This window comes from Aplysia californica, unplaced genomic scaffold (assembly GCF_000002075.1).
Source record: "Aplysia californica isolate F4 #8 unplaced genomic scaffold, AplCal3.0 scaffold00231, whole genome shotgun sequence".
Classification (NCBI taxonomy): Eukaryota; Metazoa; Mollusca; class Gastropoda; order Aplysiida; family Aplysiidae; genus Aplysia; species Aplysia californica.
In genome coordinates this window covers 342,160-364,790 of record NW_004797501.1, presented here as the reverse complement: position 1 = coordinate 364,790, position 22,631 = coordinate 342,160, and the positions used below count along the sequence as shown (strand labels likewise).

At 39.6% G+C, this 22,631-nt stretch overlaps 2 protein-coding genes across 3 annotated transcripts in view; one reads left to right on the top strand and one right to left on the bottom strand.

The window, feature by feature from the left end:
* Positions 1–11,223, bottom strand: part of LOC101855647 (exosome complex component RRP45) — a gene marked incomplete in the record, with an annotated part of 19,931 nt that extends 8,708 nt beyond the window's left edge. Inside the window, 7 exon segments of the mRNA XM_035970182.1 lie at positions 490–529; positions 1,811–1,908; positions 3,232–3,334; positions 4,842–4,961; positions 5,588–5,682; positions 6,564–6,666; positions 11,083–11,223. Of these exon segments, the coding sequence (XP_035826075.1) occupies positions 490–529; positions 1,811–1,908; positions 3,232–3,334; positions 4,842–4,961; positions 5,588–5,682; positions 6,564–6,629 (522 nt within the window).
* A 186-nt stretch (positions 11,224–11,409) lies between these two features.
* LOC101855874 lies at positions 11,410–21,691 on the top strand. Of its 2 annotated transcripts, none has more exons than XM_035970181.1 (7): positions 11,410–11,447; positions 13,271–14,087; positions 14,807–14,985; positions 15,294–15,475; positions 17,069–17,201; positions 18,281–18,407; positions 19,185–21,691. In XM_035970181.1, the coding sequence occupies exons 2-7, from the start codon at positions 13,601–13,603 to the stop codon at positions 19,283–19,285; spliced, it is 1,209 nt and encodes a 402-aa protein (XP_035826074.1). In that variant the 5' UTR covers positions 11,410–11,447; positions 13,271–13,600; the 3' UTR covers positions 19,286–21,691. The 2 variants fall into 2 exon arrangements, with proteins under 2 accessions (XP_035826074.1, XP_005100009.1); XM_005099952.3 differs by having other exon boundaries at positions 11,416–11,537.
* Positions 21,692–22,631: the final 940 nt, after the last annotated feature.

Sequence of the window (22,631 nt, the reverse complement as noted above, 5' to 3'; positions counted from 1 at the left end):
ATAACCCACACACAAACACTTACAATAACCCACACACAAACACTTACAATAACCCACACACAAACACTTACTACAATAACCCACACACAAACACTTACTACAATAACCCACATGCAAACACTTACAATAACCCACACACAAACACTTACTACAATAACCCACACACAAACACTTACAATAACCCACACACAAACACTTACAAATAATCCATACACAAACATTTACAATAACACTTTCCACACACAGTGACACACAAACTCTTACAATAACTATGTCTGTTTGTTTTAGTAGAGGTTTTACAGCGCTCGCAACTGCATAAGGTCATATGAGCGCCAGAAGATTAGAGGTGTTACAAGAGAGTAACAACACACAAAGAAACACAAACACTACAATAACCCACACACAAACACTTACAATAACCCACACACAAACACTTACTACGATAACCCACACACAAACACTTACAATAACCCACACACAAACACTTACAATAGTTATTTCCTCTCCCTGCACTGATACATCTGGTCGTCTGAAATTGAAACCGGAACCAAATCTTAGACATTTGGGCTACTTGAGTTTTAGTAGGTGTTTTACGGCACTTGCAACACAATAAGGTCATATAAGTGCCAAAGATTAGAGGTGTTACTAGAGAGTAACAAACATAAAAAAGGAGGAGGGGAGATAAAGACGATAGATGTTCGATAGGAAAGAAGAAGCAAACCACACCAGAGCACCCACCAACTACCCACTTTGGGTTACTTTTGATTTCACTTTACCAACATCTGACAATAAATGGCTGATCTTAGTAAGTTTATTGTTTCTAAACTCCAATGAGGGCCTGTAGTATTAATGATGAAGAGAGCATTTTGCCTCTAGTCAGACGATCTTAGAGCTGTACGCACTCTTCAGTGGTAGACGTAGAGGAAGTAGATTGCCCAAGTACTACTTCCCTCCCTTCAGATCTTGACTTTCTTTAAATGCCCTACAGGAGAGACATGGTCTATATATTGGGAATGCAGGAAGGGGTAAAAGCGTGTCTTAATATTTTACAGGTGTGGTACGGATATTTTTTTAAGGTAGGAAATTCTTTTAATCTTGAATTTTGCCCGGGTGGCGACCTTCTTACTCTTCCATGACTTTCAACCACCAAAAGATCTTTAATGTGAACACGGGACCTCTGAAATTTTCCTGTTTACCCAAGAAGACAAGGTGCTCAATTTGATTAACATCAACGTGATAACACAGGACTGTTGGTATGTAGCGACGAAAAAAAAATGTCACTGAATACAAGGCCAGCACCGAATCACGAGGAACTGGTGAACAACTCATGAAGGAGCAGCAAAAGCAATTAAGCAATTTATTGTAAACAACATGAAAATACACATTTTTTAGGGGGTGTTTTTGTATGTGCATTTGCCACAGTCGGTCCTTTACTTAATCTTAATCTACTGGGGTTCTGGAGACCTCTGTTGTTTTGTTTTGTAGGTTTTCTTTTTTTTTTTTCGGGGGGAGGGGGGGGGGGGGTTCTTTTCAACTTAAATTACTCTTAAGGTTTTTTTAAAGAAAAACTCCAATGATTGGTGAAGGAGTGGTTGGCAGGTGAGACAAAACCAGGGTAACTGCCAAACCAGCTTCTCAATTTTCCAGGAAGGGGGAGGGGGGGGGGGCGCATCCACTTTCCAAGGGTACAAAACATAACATAACAATAAAGGGACATGCTTCTCAAATTCCCAGGACATGCCCGGATCTCCGCGATATAAAAAAATTATTTTGAATTCCTGTGGCCTGGCAGTCACCCGGCAAAACTCACTTGAAGTGTGCGAGTGCTGAGATGGCCGCGATGCTGGAGCAGTCCAGAATGTTCCCCTCGTGGTTCAACACGTGGATGTCTACCCGCACATGCCACACCTGGGAACACAACAAAGGCAGAACAAAAACTTTTTGTTTATGTTTTAGTAGAGGTTTTACTGCGCTCGCAACTGCATAAGGTCATATGAGCGCCAAGGGGTGGGTGTCAACAGAGAAGTCTTTACAGGGAATCAGACTTACTCTGCTCACCTCTCTAGCTTCAACAGCACAAAGTCTGCTTTGACTATCAAGGCACCCCAGAAATAGCGGGTCACAAGAGTGTGACAAACATACAAAAGAAGTTGTGGAAAATGACAATAGTAAGGATTAGGGAAGAAATAGCGGCAGTTCCCTGTTGTAGTTCAGGCACAGTTATGAGCATGACATTGTTAAATCAGCCCATTTACAATTCTACTGTGAATTAGAACGAAAAATGCCCCCCCCCTTTGGGAATGGCCTAAAGACACTTCAGTCAGTGCACCGCCCCGGGGGGGAAAAAACTTTTATTCAAGATAGAAGAGTTTGCTTTTGTTTTAGTATGAGTTTTACAGCACTTGCAACACAATAAGGTCATATATAAGTGCCGAAGATTAGAGGTGTTACAAGAGAGTAACAAACACAAAAAAGAAGAGATTAAGATGAGAGATGTTTTATAGGACAGAAGGAGCAAACCACACATGAGCACTCCCCAACCACCCTCAGATACAAGTATAGCTGATGATATTTTTCAACAAAAAAGAACAAAAAAGCTTTCTCACAGGGTGGATCAAGAAGGTGGGCACTGGTCAAGTGACCGGCCTCTGTACCCTCAGCACACAATTTTCTGCGTTCAACAAATTCACGCTACACGCTTAATTCTAGTAAAAAACACGAGTATAGAGTTATGGTCTTTGTTCTTATTATTTAGCAAAAATCTGGTCTTGACAGTTTATAACTTTTCTTTATCACTGATAAGTCCAGGAGTAGCAATTATAGATAACAGAAAAGAACATATATAAAAGTATGAAAATAGACTTCCTTATATCAAGACCTTCAAAAACATAGTAAATATGTTGCAGGTTTTTATGAACTGGCTGGCAGCTATGAGATAGAGAAGGAAAAAGTTGCCACTATTGGTACGGTCAGCTCTTCTCACCACTCTCCCCTCGCCATATCATCACAGAGAGTACACAACATTTACATGACTTACGTACACACAATTTATGTGACTTGATGAATAGTAAAACAATTTTGTCCTTGAAAGGGTAACTTTTTTTTCTTTTTTTAAATGCAGATTTTTTAAACTTTCCCATCGGCCATCTACACAACTCAGATCATTTAGAAGGCAGGCTTCTGACCCTGTCTGTGAAGTAAACTTTGACATGACCCAGACTTCCTTCTCACCTTTTCCCCCGACACAATGCACAGAGACTCCAAGTCCACACAGCGCGACTCTTTCAGACACCTCTCCATCAGGCGGGAGAGCTCCACACTTTCCTCTGACGGCCTGGGGAAAAATGTACAAGTCACAGCACTGCCCTACACTGACAAAATGCCTTTTTCTTATTCACAGCAGTTTTGAGATACCAGCAGTTTTCGGTTTTCTAATAATTCTACACTATTTTGCACAGTACTTCAACAGTTGATCTCGCACCCTGAAGAGAATATTATTACCTATGCTCAACAGATTATTATAAGGAAGCCAAAAAGGCGTTTTGTCAGCAGAGGGCAGAGCATGATTCAACTCAGCAAACACAAACAATAAACAGACTAAGAGAAACCAAATGTGACTAGATCCCGGTGAGTGCAAGTTTAAAGACAGCTCTCACCAAAGTGGAAACATCATTAGCACTGTGCCCATCCTTGCCTGCTACACCAGCCACAATGGGGTGAGGATAATCAAGGCACACTGAAGCATGGGTGAACAGCACAAGAATAAAGTGAAAGTCGGATAGATAATAATAACGAAGTCATGGGGCCTGGCCTCAGATTTGTTGAGAATTCGAGTGTTCATTATAGCAATGTAAGCAGCATGCTGCGTTGAAGAGGAGACTCTAGCATAAGTCAATCTTTTGTTCCACAGACTCATTACATAGTTACATAGTTTTATGTCTAAGCCAGCTTGTCATTGCTCAGTAGCCGGGGAGGATGAAGGAGGGGAGGGGGAGTGGGGGATGATGATTGTGATGCGACTGCATCTTTGCTGATGTTTCAAGCTTGGAACACTTTATCCTACGCCCCCCCATTCCTCTTGGCACGTACAGTAACAGCCACACGTGTCCTGGCCACCCATACAACCTCTCCAGACTCGGTACATATGACATATCATGTCTTACATGTTCATCAACAAAGTATGTGTTGGTAGGTGAGAAGGCTTTTTATTGGACGCATAAGATGTACGCAATAGGACAAAAGTAAAGTTGTTCCCACATCCGATCCGGACATTGGGGATTGCCGTGTTAGTGAGACAACTTCCTGGGCCATCGGCATATCGCGGTAGGGTGGCCAGTTCTTTTGCACGCTGCCTTTACTTCCACAACTCGAAGTCAGGTACCCATTTCTACTGGGTGGGCTGGAGAGGGTGAAAAAAAATCTGTGTCCGTGTTCGAAGAATCAATGTTAGTTTGCTGATTTTAATGATTTTTTAAAAATATGGAATACGTCTCCTTTCACTGAATCCAAGTTTTCATTGAATCAGGAATTGTAGTACCCAACTTTCACTATATACAAGTCAAAGAACACAGTAGTTAATACAGAAAAATTACACACAGATAAAATGATACAATACAAAGTAGTTCTCTGTGCAGCGCACACAGTGAGAAGAAGGTCACTGTTATAGCTTGACGAATAATTATGAAACGTGCTCACAAACAAGCACAAGATCTGTGTGAGAATGAGTAATAACGGAAGTGGCTCTTTGTTTACAAGAAGGTCACATTACGACCTTGATGCATTATAACACACTTGGCCAATTAGGTCAAAGCTATTGATGTACACTCATGACAACTGCTCACCTTCCTTGCTCAAACGCTGGACTTGCCATGGGAGACAACTCAACATTCACAAACAACACTCCATCGTGAGGCCGCGTTTGTTTTGGTTGACCCACTTCACAGGAGACTTGGGCAAGAACTCTGCAGAGAAGCAAGTAGGTTAGTGTGGGTCATTAAATAGACTTAACTATGGAGAAAAGGGTCAGTCACATTTAAAATCGATTTTAAAAAAAAAATTGTAGCTTCTTTTAAAAAAAATCCATTATCAGAGAAAGAAGAATACATATAAGAACTTTTTATAGTAAGTTGACAACTTCTAAAACACCTGAAATTACAAACAGTTGAAAAATAAAAGTTAAAACAATCAACCAAACCGAACCAACTAAAATTTTCTAACATACATACACACAAAAAAAAAAAACCTTGTAAAAGACCAAAAGACAGAAATATTCAAGATTATCAGGAAGTCTATAAGTAGCCTAAGTCACAACCAAACTAACTTCAAACAAAAATAAATCTGACAGTACTATAGAGATAAACTCACAGTAAGTTTTTAGAAAAATCCAGCGCTACAGACTCAACCGAAAAAAAACGGGATATACGGTATTGAAATCTGGAAAATCATGATGCTAGAGCTTTGGGACAAAAACTGGAGAAATTAAATCCAGAGGAGTGGCAGGTCTGCAACACACACAAATGGTTCACAAGCCCTGATCTCACCACGATGCCACACACACATACACATGGTTTATAAGTCCAAAACTTACTTGGTCTTTCCCATCTCGACATGGCAACAGCCGAGACTGACTCCGAACGAGATGCGAATGTCACGGTAGTCATACGCGTTGCGGCCATCCAGCCTCTGGGAAAGAAGACATCATGAAACAAAGAGAAAGAGTCAGTTTATCATAAGTCCCTGTTGTTCCATTCATTGAGTGTGAGTTGAGATGAGGCAACAATTGCTCGAGGTCTGGATGACACAGAGCACCACATGATTTAACTTTTTAAAAAGGTAAGTTAGAAACATAAAATAATATGTGAGGCATCGTCGTGAAACCAGGCGCTCATCAAAATAATGAAATCGAAGAAAAAGGCATTTTTCCAACAATTTGCCAATTTTTATTGAAATTTTGTTTTTTGGCTAAACACTGTGGTCATATAAAAAAACACATTTTCATAAATTTTACTGAAAAACTAAAACCTTGTTTAAAGATGTAATTTTCAGTTTTCAAGGACTCTTCTTTTAAGAAATTGAAGTTACCAAACTTTGGCGGCCATTTTCTCATTCATTTAATCACTGAAACCAGGCTACCCCACCTTCGTCAATCGCAAATATCTCCACTTCTCTATTCAAGCTAGATGAACATTTTTTTCCCTGAAAGCAAGGCAAAAGAATAAGCTTTCAGGAGACAAACCCGATATGCCCAAAAATTGATGAGCGCCTGATTCCACCCCGTCGTGACACAAATGTGTAAATGAGACATTCGTAAGTCTCGAAATGCATTTGTTTCTGTTCACTCTCAAAATAAGAAGACAAAGCTTTTTACCACTGATTTTACTTTTACAAAAAGACTGCTATATTATAATTCTTTTCCGAAAGATTGTTTAATGCAAACATTTATTGTATTTAATATTTTTACCTTTCAAGCTGGCATCACAAAAAAATATTTAAGGTCCATTCACACGACAAAAAAGGTTGAGAAAATATTAATATAGGCAACAGATTTACGCTCCAGTACATACTCTGTGTTCCTTGATGTTGTTTAGAATAAATTCCTTTTCACAATTGGACAAAGGCGTTTCTCTCATTTTCCTCTCAGCTTTGACACTGCCGGTTCATAAAACACTGGAAAAAAAGATTCAAAAGTTGTCAAAAATTATGAATATAAACAAAGACAAAGAAGAACATCTCTATAATCAAGCAAGGGTGAAAATGCCATCTGTCTTTTTAAGAGCATACCTACTAGATTAGGCCTATAGAATAGTCTGTTCACTTTCGTCTTTCATCTCTGTAGGCTTAAAAAATATTTTAGCTAGTTTTAGGCTGACTATCATCAAAGAAAATATCTTGGAACTTCAATTTGCAGTGAACTTCATTTTAATGCCAAGGCCATTTTTAGATTCAAAGACCTGTGACCTGAACAGATAGAGCAGAGCCCCAACAGTAGTTTGTTTTAACCATGGACAGACAAGTGAAAAAGCTAGGCTAGATCAATATATTATTTATATAGACTGACTGGCATTATAAGATTAAAACAGTCCAATGTAGGCTTAATACTTCATCATATATAATATATAATAACTTAGTGAAATTTAATTAGTAGCCTAATAGTAGTAGGGAGCAAGCAGGACGTGTACAGGAACAGACAGTCAGAAAAGAGAATCACAGAAAGTTCAGAAGTAGTAATCATTTTTTTTAAAAAGCCGAGGCTTATTATCAAACTTCCAACCTGTTAACAGTCACTTAGTTTTAGTGTTAGTAGAGGTTTTTCGGCGCTCACAACTGCATAAGGTCATGTGAGTGCCAGAAGATTAGAGGTGTTACAAGAGAGTAACAAACATAAAAAAGAAGAAGGGGAAATAAGGATGATAGATGTTCGATAGGAAGAAGGAGCAAACCACACCAGAGCACCCGCCAACCACACACATAACAGGCACTACTTGTAAAACAGAAATCGGGAAAATCGGGCTCACTAAAATAATAGAAGCCTAGTTTAGTTGTGGTATCTAAGTATTCTAAGATTCAGATTTAAATTTGAGTTTGAGCGAGGAGACCCCAAGTCAACATCAGGACTTCTAGACAACAAGACGGGAGTGTCTATCGTACGCATGCAATTGCGTTGCTGCAATGTAACACATTTTTTCCTATACACGCACGCAATTGAAATTGCGCACACCAACACATTTTTTGCTACATCACGCAATTATGGGCAAGGTATCACACTTTGCCATGCACGCAATTCAGTGATTTCCCTCTTTTTTAAGTTTGCCCCTCAGAATTATATTATGTTTCTCCTGCTTTTCTGTCATGCAACCTAAACAGGCTTTAGAAAAAGGCGAGAGGATAAGAATTGATTAAAAAACCTGAGTCTTCACTCTGTACCTTACAAGAAGTTCAGAAACCATGCAGCCTCCGTACACAACAGTTCTAAAAGATTAACTTTTCAGACTTTTTGGAAGATTCCTCAGATTTTCAGCTGAAAACTGCTTCAGAAAAACAGAAAATGAGAGGTTGCGTAACATAATGGAATGTAACTCTGAGTGGCCTCCTTCAAATCACTTAATTAGTAGCTTTTTTTTCTTATTGTTATTATTGTAGAATCAATGACCCTTCTTCCAGTTCGGTACGTACGACAGTCCGAACCAGACAGCACAAAGACTCAACGTGTCATACAATTGCATGCGTGCATAGCAAACTATGATGGCCAGCTCTGTTCGGACTCGAGTCCGAATATAATTAATTTTTATATCTATTCGGACTCGAGTCTGAATATAATTTTTATATCTATTCGGACTCAAGTCCGAATATATGGGTTTTATCTATTCGGACTCGTGTCTGAATAAAAGGTTTTATTTATTCAGACTCAGCTTCCAAGTGAGTTATGTGAGGGAAGGAGGTTACATTATATAAATGTCGTCGGGGGATTTTACGTTAAATCAGAACTGAGAATTAGAACTGGGTCAAGAGTCAAAAGACTGCACTCTCAAATAGATCTACCCAATGGCAGGTCTAAGTAAACGGTAACCGACAACTCAGGGTCTTTCCGCCACCACTACAGCATCATCATTACTTCTACCACCATTTGTCTTTCCCCAAGTAAATTTTATTTCGTCGTATTTTATTATAAATAGTTTTTCTGTTTATTATTATTTTTTATCACATCACACAAAACCGACAGCCATGGCCTCTTCCCAACACCTCTTCCAGCAGCAAGCTGAAAGTGCGAGATTGCTACGCGCAGTCACATTGATCGACATTTGTGAATTACCTTTGCCCCCGGCAAGGTCAGCTCAACTTAGTCGTTCTGTTCATACTAGACTGATGCAGGGAGGGCCAGTTTAGATAGATCTAGATCTAGTAACTGGATAGAAGCTCATGTCTCGACTGTTATCATTATAATCGAAAAAAAGTTCGTAAATGCTGGAAATATTTAGGAACAAGGGTCGAAAGTCAGAATGGACGTCATGTTGGCGAAAATAATTTTTTGCTATTCGGACTCGAGTCCGAATAGTTACTTCGAACTATGATACCTTGCATGATATTGCGTTAAGTAGGCCTTTGGCCTGCCTATAGCAAAATTTGAATTTCTGTGCTCGCAATGGTGTGTGCATAGACTCAGACAAACAAGACAAAAGGCTTGTGGTTACCTCTTCTACCATTTAATAAGTCAACTGAGGACTAAACTAAACAAAGCAAAAAAACGCCAGAAAGTTCAACTAGAATCTAGACATCTAGATCTAGAATCGCTGCTTTTTCGGTAGTTCCCACCCCCCTTATTTGAGCCTGACCTACTTCTAGATCTAGATAAATCTAGATCTGCTGATCTATACGTTTGATTTTGGAAGTGTTTTATGGCGCTCGCAACTGCATTGATCTAGATCTAGGTCATAAGAGCGTGCGGGAAACATTAAACGTCGAAGCCTACTCTTATCGACTTAAGACCACCAAGGTATCGTTAGATCTAACGTGCACAACTTCCACACAGGACCTTCGAGATTTTTCGCTCGTTACGGAAGTCCTCCCACATCTAGAATCTAGATCTAGATCTAGAGTAGGCCCGCATCACCGCGCTACTGTTTTGGTGCGCAACCCCCGGTCTCCTGCTTTGTTTTGGATAAGAACAGCGAAAACGAGGTCATTTTCTGTGAGCATGCGCAGAATGCAGCTTATTTCACTTTCGTTTTGGAGGTTCCTGTCAACACACGTGATTCTACGGTGTCGGAAAGTTTTGCCCCTTCATATTAATGGTTTTCGTAACCGGTATCGATCAATTTACTAAGCGCTTGAGTAGTCGATTATTTAGCACATCTAGCTAATCTAGCTCTAATGTATCGTAGAATGTATACTAGAATCGATAAATACTATCGCAGGCTGCTTCTTAATGCCCAGGAACGTGTTAGATAGGGTTGCGCACTGAAGAGGACCAAATTTGGGCAGTCCGTTTCGTGCGCAATATCGGCTTTTTTGCTATTTGGCATTGATAGTGTGGCTTCTAGGCCCTTTGTTTGTTTTACTTATTAAGTTATTTCTCTATGACCTGCATTGTGCACTGAAACAGACTGTTTTCCTTCCATTTGGATGCATTATATTGCCATTGGAAGATGATAAGTTAATGTATTCATGTCAAAATTAATTAATATGGAAATATAATCTCCAAAATGTTCAATTTCTTCTTTTCATGTCTTTTTCTTCTTCTTTTTTGCCCTTTTCCTTAAAGAATACTAGTCTAGGTATAGTCTAATTCTTGTTTTCTTCTTTCACTTCCTTGTGTCCACAGCACCTTTCTTTTTCAATTTCTTCTTTTCACGTCTTTTTCTTCTTCTTTTTTGTCCTTTTCCTTCTAAAATACTAGTCTAGGTATAGTCTTATTCTTGTTTTCTTCTTTCCCCTTCTTGTGTCCACAGCACCTTTCTTTTTATCCATTATCAAAACACATACACAAGGTGTAAGGAAATCTCCTGTCAGGGGGCGCACAGCTCCCAAAAAGAACACGCCTAATAGACCTTGGCCTTCCATTATGGTCAGTACAGGAACTTCTTGCAAGGAAAAGAAGACAAAGCAAGGATAGAGAAAGATGAAAAGTGTCAGAAAAGAGCTAGATCTAGATCTAGAGCTGTAAACATGGTACTATTGCGCACCAAACAAGACGATATGTTGCACCAAACCAGAAACCTTGCGCACCAAACCAGACACACGTTACCAAACAAACACCACCACAACATATAGAAATTTTAAACTGCTGTTACAGTAATGCGCTACACCGTATAGAGAGGAAGTTTTTCTAACTTCTGGTGAAAAAATCATGAAGATCGACCTGTAACTTCCAGAGATATCCACAAAAGATCGCTTACTGTATATCGCACCACAGGATGTACTCTAGATTCTAGATTAGATCTTTCCTACCTGAAAACCAGGGGTGTGGCTGAAAGACGGCAGTAAGAAAGAGCCAAGGAGTAGCAGTAGAATGGCTGCAGAAAGAGTTAGGAGCCCAGCGGAGGGGGCAAAGGAGTTGTTAGGCTACCCTTCACTCCTCACTCTTACCTCCAAGAATCTAGCCTACTGAACTCCCAACACAGACAAATCCGAAAGAGATTATATCTGTACTCAATTGCAGCAGAAGCCACAGACCTCATATAGGACTTATTGCTCAAGACCTTCAGAAAGAGAAATGTCTCCAGACTGCTCTAATAAAAAAGATAGAAAAATTCAGACTTAGAATACCTTCCAAGGATTACAAGTTTCAATTCAAATAATTCAATCAAGTTGTTGTGGGAAGATTTTGTTCCCCATGCGTTGTTGATTGAAAGTTGAAAACGAAGGGAATTAACTCTGACTGTTTTTAAAAGAGAAGATAACTCTCAATCATTGCTTGCAGTCGACACAACAGCCAGCTGTTGTCTGTTGTTGTAGGTTTAGGTGTGGTTTGTAATTAGTTCTTGTATTACTGTACACTTACGTACTAAATCTATTAGTGCTGTGGGTGGAAGCTGTGGCAGGTAAGCTCCATATGGCTGCCTTCCCTCTTTCGATTTTTTTTCACATGTGTGTTTTCATTGTCGTCATAGTCAAAATTTAAATGTAAATTTACTAAAGGCCTCCTCTATTCTCACCCCGGGTGAGAATAGCGCAGGCGAGTCTATTGAATTGGCTATATTTTCTCACCCGGTGGGCGTTCACCGTTATAGTATAGCCTAGGCCAACCAGTGAAGCGTTCACCCTGAACCACAGAATTCTACACTGTGATTACAGAATTGTAGAATTCTGTGCTGTGAACAAACGTTCGAGATCTATTACTAACTGTTAGTGTTAGCCTTTGTAGCCTAAAAGCGTGCAATTTTGTCTGTGGGCAGTGGAGAGAGAGAAAGAGAGAGAGAGAGGAGTAGCGCAAGAACTTCCGGGCAAAACAAAGTGGCAACCCGCGTAGTTCGGCACGATTCGGAAAGTTAAATAGCCGCAGCATCTTTTTGTTTTTGTTTGTTTTTGTAAAGTGTTTTACGGCATTCGCAACTGCATAGGTCAGCGCGCGGGACGCACCTAATATTTTCAGTTGGCAGGAAATGTCAACTGAATTTTGCCCAGGTGGCGGCCGAAGCCTACTCTTATCGATTTTAGACCACCAAGAGATAGTCTTTAACGTGCGCAACTTGCACACGGGCCCTCCGAGATTTTTCGCCCTTGTCCGAGAAGACTAGCGTGTAGATCTTACCTACCAGAAGATCAGGGGTGTGGCTGAAAGACAGCAGTAAGAAGAAGTGAAGGAGTAGCAGTAGAAGACTGCAGAAAGAATCAGGAGCCCAGAGCCCAGAGGAAGGGGCATAGGAGGTGAGGGGGTGGGGGCAGAAAGAGGAGACAAAAGCAGACAACAGAACATAATTGCTAGAGAGCAGGAAATGAGTTGAAAGGAGACAAATTTAGAGAAGAAAATTTTTCGGTCGCTACCCAGATTCGAACCCGGGACCTTTTGAGTGAGAGGCCAACACCTTAACCTCTAGGCCACAACAGCCCCCTGTAGCATCTTTGTAGATGACCAAATTAATTTAGTTTTGTTTTTTAACATCATTTTTTAACTTTGTTTTAGTCAATTTGATCGTCCACACCGATACACAGTATTCAGAAAGAGACAGAGAGAGAGGGGAGGAGTAGATCTTGCGAGAACTTCCATGCAAAACAAAATGGCGACCCGCGTAGTTCAGCTCGATTCGAAAAGTGAAATAGCCATAGCATCTTTGAAGACGATCAAATTAGCTTACTTAAATTGTGCTATATAACCTAATTTTTTCTTGGCTTTTATCAATTTGATCATCCACACATATAGACAGTATTCCGAAATGAGGAAAAACAGGTCTTGTTTCCCACCGGGTGAGAATAGCCTACGCTGGCAAGTCTCACCCGGGGTGAAAGGTAGATCATATTTTTTAAATTCTCACCCCAGGTGAGGATAGAAGCCACTTCCAAAAATGTAAATGTGAATAGGACCATGTGAATAATGATGGCATGAACTATGATAAACATGATGATGAACTGCCAACCGCAAAAAGAGATTTTAACTCCTAGCCTAGGCTGAAGATGAATTTATGATCACGTATTCTGGTTAAAAGTATATTATCCTAGGCCCATTGCCATGGATCATTTAAGCCTGTATATGTGCCAACTTGATAAATATTCACTTTATAAATCTATTGTTAAAAATAAAATTCAGCTTCCTCATCCTTGATCTCCTCTCCCTCAGATTTCTGCTTTGATTGTACAACACAAAGATTGGTCGGATGGGAAAGGAATTCTGCTGAAGACACTGCCTGTTTATTAGGCCTATATGCAGAATCCTCTGTCAGTGCGGTATTTATTTCACAGATGAGAAAGTCGTTACAACACTTTAAAGTGAACTTATTTTTCACGTACAGTAACAGAACAATAATAATTTTTCTTTAGTCGTCAAGTCATAGCTGACGAGTGATTTTGAATCCCAAAACTGCAGAGTGTGTCGGTTACAGCTGAAAAAGACAGAATAGATTATTTGCTAGGCTGACAGGCAATAACTTATTACAGCTTTTCTGTGATCATGGCCTACAGTGTGCCAGCTGCTGTAGAAGATGATAATGTCACATATGAGAGCCTCGTTGAGGAAATATCCAACTTTCTACAAGCGAATCGAGACATTTCTCAAATACGATTCCAGTGCTTGGTCCACGAGGCTTTTCAACCTAGCTGTAACTCGACCAGCACACAAAAAAATGACAGGAGAACAAATGTAGTGTCAGGTGCTGTCTCTAAGGCTCACGTGGCGAGAAAAAGGCAGTCTTCTAATAGAACAAGATGGATTTGTTTCTCCGCTTTCACCTTCATGGCTGTCATTTTAGCTTACCTTGTGAGCAGTCAGGCCCAGCATCTGGCTGTAACGAACAGACTAACGAAGACTGTCCACACGGTTGTGGCAGGCGTTGTACCATCAAGCTCTCCCTTCCCTCCTCTCATGGACATAGCCTACCACTTGGTCCTGAGACCAGCTCGTCTGTTGTCAACGTCTCTGGGCCTAGCCACAAATAAAGGTAAAGTTTAGTAATCTTATACTTACTGAGTTGTTTATATAAACTACCCGATCACTAAATTGTTTGCTTTTTCGGGGACTGCTTTGTGGTAACTCCCAGGAATAGTTGTTTGTCCCCCCCCCCAACTAGAATGGGTCATAGCATAATAATAGGGAATTGTAATAAATAAATTTTTACATCCTTTTTGCAGACTACATGAAGGAAAAAATGTTGACAGCCGCTACTATTGTTAAAGATGTGTAATTTTGAGATTACGCTCAGGCATTATAATTTTAGCTTTGACTTGTAACACAATGCAGCACTTTGGTTTGAGAAGCTTACTTATTTTGATAGTTTAAGAGTTTCACAGTTTTTGTTGTCTGTTCTATTGGAGCTTTGCGTTTCTCTCTGCTATCGCATGTTTGGATTGTGCCTTGATTTTAAAAGTCCTCTCTCTGCTCCAACGTATAATTTATAATAATACAGTATTTCAAAGTAACTCAAATTAGATGTAAATATTCATTTTAAGGTTTCATTGACTACAAAATGGTTAAAACTTTATTCTGAGACCAACTAAGCAAGTTAAATGCTATTCTCAATATAGGCAGTATAATGCTTTGATATGTTGCTGGCAGAGAAATCACAACATAACACTCATTCAAGTTATAGTGTCAGAACCATGAAATGGTTTGTAATGTTATTCACTGGTTTGTGTGTGAACCTATTCCATCCACTTTCAGATTTACAAGAGTGCTACGTGAAGAATCCTTTACTGACATTGTGGAAGCAAGACTCGCCGAAGGAGGAGTGCACGTGTTCGCGGGTCAAGTATATCCTGTCAGCTAAAGAGGATCTGGGTCGTGATCACAATTTGCCCCTCACTCCGTATCTCATTGACGCACAGCCAATCGTGTTACGGGTATCTTTGTTTTCTTTACTCATAATTTTTAGCTTGTTAAACTTAGAAAGTATTTATACACAGGGTAATAAGCAAAAGAAGGGAAAAGTTCTGTGTTAACTTTAGAACAAAACAGAATGTTCTGGTTGCCACATAGGCCAAATTTTCCTCTCGAGGTGAGCCTGCCAAGAAGAAGGCTGTAAGAAATAGAAGTAAAAGGCACCTAACACTTTCCCAGTGGAAATGTACTGTATAAATGTAATGTATTATTAATATCATGTATATTGACTGACTGACTGACCTTGGGGTTTTTATTGCCTTTTCTCCAGCAATGGAGCGGCCATGCTTCAGTGACAGATCTACGCAGGGAGCTTGTAGAATTTTCTGGAATACTTGGTGCTGTCCCCAGTGTGGTGAGCTGTAACCTTGACGTTGTCAGTAACCTGCAGGATCTCACCAAGCCGCAGATCTTTGATGCTGTCGTGAATAACCCAACTGCTCACCTGGAATGGTATTTTAAATCTCGGTTGTTTCTGTTGTTGTTTGTTGAACCACTTAGGGGGAACTGCTGCTTTTTCTTTCCTCATCCTTACTATCGTCATTTTCTCTTTACTTCTTTTGTATGTTTGTCACTCTCTTGTGAACTGCTATTTGCGGGGGCCTTGATAGTAGAAGCAGACTTTGTGCTGTTGAGGCTAGAGAGGTTAGCAAGCAGAGTAAGCCTGATTCCCCGTTTGGTTCTCTGTTGACATCCACGCCTTGGCGCTTATATGACTTTATGCAGTCGCGAGCGCCGTAAAACTTTCCTAAAAAAAGACAAAGAGAGAGTGAATAGTTCCAGTTGTAAACCAATCTCTCAAGTGCATGACTCAGAGATTGAGTATGGTAATGTGACGGGATAGTGAGTACCTCACCTCAACACTGACACCAGCATTTTTCATCAGTTCTTCATGACAGTACTCGCCAAATTTTAGCGTCACTTCTTTTATTATGTCTTATTCTTTTTTTCCTTTGCCTCTGCCCTACAAACTTTCTGTTCACATGTTAAAGTTTGCATCATCTCATCAGTGTGTCAATAGTTGTTTTGAGTTGGGTTTTTATCCTCCCGAAATTTGTGAGTGGTTGGTGGTTGCTCTGTTATAGTTTGCCTTCTGTCCTTCCTATCAAATGTCTGTCGTCCTTATCTCTCCTCCTTATTTTCTTTGTATGTTGCTCTCTGGCAACACCTTTAATCTTCAGCATTTATACAAGCTATTTAATTTGTGTTGCAAGTACCCAAAAACTCTTACTAAAAGTAAAACTAAGTGGGTGGTTGGTGGGTGCTCTGATGTGGTGTACCGGTACTCCTTCTTTCCTATCAAGCATCTATCTTTTTTAACTCTCCTCCTTTTTTTGTGTTTGTTACTCTCTTGTAACACACTTATTCTTTGGTACTTTTATTTGACCTTACCCGTCCCAGCAAAATTTGATAATTCTTTTCATAATTTCTGATTATTTTCGTTTATCGTTCTTTGTTAAAATTAACAGACTCGCATAATTTCACGTTTTTGGGCTCAGTTTGCATAATTTTAGAATTTTTCTTTCATAAAACAACGAGGACAGCCTTACTGTGTTTCAAGAACCGTAAAACTCTTACTAAAAACTCATCTCTCATCCTTCTTAACTTTGTATAATGCTCTCTGGTAACACCTTTATAATCTTCAGCATTTATATTACCTATTTGTGTTGCAAGTACCCAAAAACTCTTACTAAAAGTAGAACTAAACTCCTCCCAAACCTACTTGGTGGGTGGTTGGCAGGTGCGCTGGTGTGGTTTGCTTCTTCTTTCCTATCTAACATCTATCATCTTTATCTGCCCTCCTTCTTTTTTGTGTTTGTTACTCTCTTGTAACACCTCTAATCTTCGGCACTTATATGACCTTACTGTGTTGCAAGAGCCATAAAACTCTTACTAAAAACTCATCTCTCATCCTTCTTTACTTTGTTTGTTGCTCTCAGGTAACACCTTTATAATCTTCAGCATTTATATGACCTATTTTTGTTGTAAGTACCGTAAAACTCTATCTAAAGGTAGAACTAAACTCCTCCCCAACCTACCTGACAGGCTTACCAGGAACTACATCGGCTGCTCGGCCATCAAGAGGTTATTTCCCCTGCCCGTGGTGTGGCAGCACGGCTTCTTCGATTCTCACCGAGTCTTGCTTCTGGACGGTGCAGAGTCCAACGCTTATGAACTGGTGGGTAACCTAAAACTGTCTGTTTTAGCATTGTAGTTTTTCACTCTCACACAGTTTATCTGTGGGTGGTTGGTGGGTGCTTTGGTGTGGTTTGCTTCTTCTTTCCTATCAAACATCTATCGTCCTTATTTTCCTTTCTTTTTTTAAATGTTTGTTACTCTCTTGTAACAACTCTTATAATGTTCTGGCACTCATATGACCTTATGCAGTTGTAGCGCCGTAAAACCTACGAAAACTAAGCCAAAAAAAAAAAAAAAGAAGTTTATCTCTGACTGAATCATCCAACACGTGTCATTTTCATTGTCCAGTTCGCCTTATGATCGAACCTGCACTAATGACCCCCTGTCCAAGACACTCACCTGTCCAAGACACTCACCTGTCCAAACATCCATTTCCTGTTTCTCCTCTTGATTTTTTTTCTATATGTGAGGCATCGTGGTAAAATCAGGTGCCCGTCAAAGTAATGAAATCAAAAGGGATAAGCATTTTTCCGCTAGCTTGTCAGTTTTTATCTAATTTTTGTTTTTTGGCTCAACACCTTTTATGTCGGTTTAAAAACACATCATGTGAACTTTACTGGAAAACATTGATCAAGTGCACAAAATATGTAAATTTCCTGTTTTCAAGGACTCTCAAGTGCTTGAAATTACGAAACTTTGGCTGCCATTTTCTCGCTTATATTATACCTCTGAAACCAGGCAACCCCCACCTCCTTCAATTGCAAATATCTCAACTTCTATTCATCGAAAGCAAGGCTAATAAATAAGCTTTCAGATGATACCAATAACTTCACATGCCCAAAAACTGACGAGCGCCTGATTTCACTGGGTCGTGACACATTATATCATAGTGACACATTTCAAACATTCACCTGTCTAAGACAACGACTGTTCTCCTCAACTATGGTTGGCAGTCCCGGACAATGTTGACTGCACTTTAAAGAGAAGATCGCCAACGGTCCTGGACTTTGGTTGCGGTAACAGTTTGGGTTAGCCAATATTAATTAGAAACTGTATGTTTGAGTTGTTACGAAAGGAGAATGGGAGCTTTTAGCTAGAAGCTTTCCCTCTGTCTCACAGCCCATTGGCAGCGAGGTGACGATCTACCTTCAAGGTCACGGGGCCAGGAAGGTCATCTTGATGCCCAAAGAGCCGTGCTCCTCTCGATGTCGCCACCTCTCCACACGCTTGAAGTCAGGAGATATTTGTAAGTCGATCACAAGCTTTTTCTTCTTTTTTACTCCTTTGAAAATGATGGAGACGCAAATTATAAAAATTTTCTGCCCCCCCCCCCCCACCCTTAAAAAGAACTCAACCCAAACAAACAGACTTAGTTCTAGTTTTAAAGAGGTCAAAAGAGAATCAGGATCAGTCCATCTTTTAGAAAAACTCAGGGTACTAGTGGCCCTTTTGATTTAGAATAGTACTGAAGAAAATCAATCGAGAGAAAAACGAACTTGAGTCATTCTGCAGAAACTGGTTTATTTGTATAAAAGGAAATTAAGTTAAGAACATACAGAGTCCATCACAAAAATGTAAAGTTTTGTCTAAAGCCTTTACAGCAAATTGTGAATAACATTATTTAAGTTTTAAATGTTACGTTATTTGAAATGTTATTTTAAACTTAAAGTTGTTTTTACCGCAAATGTTTTACATTTTGATCAAAATATTGACCAAAATCAAGTCGAGCTATGAACTGTTGTGAATGCATCCAACTTTTGTTTCATGCACTCATATGACCTTATGCAGTTGTGAGCACCATGAAACTCATTCTAAACAAAGCTAAACTGAGTCTTAGTTGGTGTAATGTGACTGAACCTCTTGCTTTGTTTCCCCTCCCTCCCCCCTTTCCTCCCCCCTCCGCCTCCATTCATCCCCTCTCCCTCCCCCCCTCCCTTCTCCCCACATCCCCACATCCCCCTCCCTCTTCCCCCCTCTCTCCCTCCCCACGTTCCCCCCCCCCCCCCTCCCCCCCTCCCCCCAGTGATGTTCTCGGGCTCTGTGTGGCGAGCCCGCTCGGAGCGTGTGGACGGAGAACCCAGCCTTGCCTCCCTGGCCGTCCTGGATGAGGAAGATTCTGAATGATGGTCGGCTGTCGTGGCCCGGACAGTTGGTGCCCTTGACATTTTGTGTTGTTCGTCCAGTCGGTCATAATAAATTATAATAAATAGCATTTATATAGCGCTCAACCCCGATTAAAATACACAGGCTTTGAGCTCATCACTGTCAATAAGATTAAATCAAACGGAGTCACTGTCAGTCAGACGTCCCTCTGTCCCACGGAAAAAGTGACAATTTTGGCACACTACAACTGATTCAACCCGCGACCTTGAAAAACATTTTATGCGTTTGATTTTGAAGCTTACGATCGAATGAAGTCGAATTGCTCCAAAATGGTAGCTTTTGTTCCATCCATGAAGGAAAATCTTTCTGACCCCGATGACCTTGACAGACTTAAAAAGAATTCCACTGGCAGTGTGAGCTTGCTGCAAGTTTGGGCTGTGGAGTTTTTGTTTGTCTATTGTGATGTCATGTAACAGGGAATTGGTTTTCATTCATTTTTTTCAAGTCAATTTTACTTGATTATTAATTGCTGAGGGAATTATTTTAAATTGTTACTTTGAAATTGTGGAGATGTTTCTTATGTTGTTTTATGTTATATCTCCTTTCTAACCAGCATATATATATGTGGTGTAGCTTATGCTCTTAGTTGTCATCTTCAGGAGCCCCAAGTTCAGTTCCCGAGCGGGGAGAAAATTTGTATCTAATATCTCGGTCTTTCTGCTGCGATGTTGTATCCCTCTTAGCATGGGTTGGCCCTTACAGAGAGGGTCAGAAGCATGCCTTCTAAGTTATCTAAATTGTGTCAGCGGCGAGTAAAATTCTTTTTACATTAAAAAAAAATTTTTTTTTCAGGAAAAGACACTTCTTGTCCTTATATTACGGGTAAATCATTTTATGTTCACACGTTTTCCATTTTTCTCGCTCAAATCAACTTGCACACAATGTGCTATTTTTTGTTTAACAGTGTAATTTACACAATTTCAAATATATGTTCTCTTTATTGTCCCTCAATATCAGTTTGTAAGGGTGAAAGGCTGTCACATTTTTCTTTTTATTTGACTTTTTTTATTCAACAACTTTCCTCCTTAAATGTTGTGATAATTGACACCTACCATGTGCACTGAGTTACAAGAGGAATTAGTTTAGACGTTGCAGTATATGTATGCGCAACATTGTGAGACATCATGGTGAAATCAGGCACTTGTAAAAATAATGAAATCACAGAAACCGACATTTTTCTGCCCGTGGGGTAATTTTTAATTATTTTTTTTAATCAACACCTTTTATCATGTCCATTTAATAACGCATTTCTCTGTGGATTTTACTGAAAAATATTTATCAAAGGTACCAATATTGTAAGTTTGCAGTTTCCAGGGACAACATCTAGCATTTGAAGTCACCAAAGTTGGGGTTCATTTTTTTTTTTATTACCTGTCACACCTGGCGACCCCCACCCACCTCCTTTAATCACAAATATCTCGACTTCCATTCAAGATTCAATGGGTATTTTTTTTCAATAACAGCAAGACAAATGAGCAAACTTCAAGTTTCAAGTTTATACAGTTCCAAGACCAGTAACGTCATTTGCCCAAAAGTTGACAGGCACCAGACTCCACCATTTTAGGAATTCTAGGACACAATTTGGCCTGTCCTTTTGTGTCATTAGAGGAATCTCCAGTTTCCAGCATGTCAAAGCAAAGCTCTACATTTTCTTTATCATAGGGCATGGATACTTACTTTGAAGTAAAAAGTAGAGTGGTAATTGTTTGGTCTGAAATAAAAGTGTGCACAATAGTTTTTGTTGATTTTGTAAATCCTATCCTCGCTGAGGATGTTAGTGGTGTTTGTTGTTCGGGTATCGAGTCATTTTTAAAATTTATTTATTTTCTTTTTTTTTGCCTCAGAAAGAAAAGCGTTTGTATATTATTGGCAGAAAGCCGTTCAAATGTTCTAAGCCAAGAAAGCAAAAATTGCTCAGGACATAGAAGAAAACTGCTTTAATTCTCGCTCAAATTGTATCTATGTTGCGTATTTTTTTCTTCCTTTTTTACATTTAGAATTTGAATTTAGACCAAATATTATTTCTGGATTATGCAAAGCACCACATATTTAGCAGGATTTAGAAACTGCAAGAAATTAAGATAAAAATCTTTTGAGAAAGTTTGGACATAGTAAATTGAACGGCAGGGCAATGATATATCTATATTATATTATACTATAGTTATCTGGTCTTGGCCTTTTTGTAGATGTTACTGAGATAGAGGTTACAGGTCCCAACTGATATGAAAGTTTTTGACAACGCTTGCTTTTGCCTGTTTCCCATCTGCCAATGCCTGTCCAGCCTTACAAATGTTTCACAATCTCTTTTTTCTAAGACATCTGTAGTTATTACATGTATTGTATGGAGATTAAAATTTCAAAGAGTCAGTTTGTGGTTTTTAAAAATTATTCATTTGTTTGTAATATGTGAAGCGTGCTGACAAAATGAGTTACTTCTCGGATTTGAACACTATGGAAATAGATACATCATGCTCATAGGTGAAGCTTTTACACTTTATAAGTATGAAATAATAAAAGGCATGTTATGAGTAAAGAATATATGGCATCAATAGAAAATCTACAAATTTGAACCTGGTTTGATTTTTGGCTAATATCTCCATTTGTGGATTGCAAGAAGTTACTCATTTTGTCAACACGTCTCACATATAGACCTATATTGAATGAATTAATAAAATAAATAACTTACATTTTATTCATCCCTGAAGGGCAAGTTGGCTAACAATGGCAAACATACATACATAAATACATATAATATAAATAAATACACAATTATACAAATTCAGAACAATTGCCCAACCATGCCTGTGCTGGTCGCCACTGTGCAGTGCCCTTTTTTTTTAGCTTCGGTTGTCGTGTCTTGCTCAAGGACCCACCCCAGTGACCACCCATCTCATCCCCTTGTCACTGACATTTTCTATTGAGTTTGAACTCGCTGCTCATTAAGTCACTGGAGCCCTCATCCACTTACTAAAACTGTTCAAACAGGCTGAGCTTGACATTCTCTCTTTTTGCTCTGGCATTACAGACAGGGTAAATTTTTTTTTGGGGGGGGTAGAAGTAAAGTTGGTGTACATAGGTTGTGCACCCCTTTCAACACTACGTCATTTAAGAGGCTGGACTTCTGAATCTAATGTCCATCGTCGACAGGACGGAGACAAATGAATTTGAGAGCCGTGAAAACCACGAAACGACCAGAATTCGAACCAGAGCCGTATCTGCTCCATAGTCCGCAGCATGATACTCAGCCGAACCAACGGAGCGCCCAGGGGTGGTATATTTTATGCAACTAGGTGTGTGTGTGTGCGGG

Coding starts and splice junctions, on each gene's coding strand:
- LOC101855874 (XM_035970181.1), top strand. CDS start 13,601: ATGGCCTACAGTGTGCCAGCTGCTGTAGAAGATGATAATGTCACATAT. Junction 17,202..18,280: donor AGTCCAACGCTTATGAACTG/GTGGGTAACCTA, acceptor TCTGTCTCACAG/CCCATTGGCAGCGAGGTGAC. Junction 18,408..19,184: donor CTTGAAGTCAGGAGATATTT/GTAAGTCGATCA, acceptor CCCTCCCCCCAG/TGATGTTCTCGGGCTCTGTG.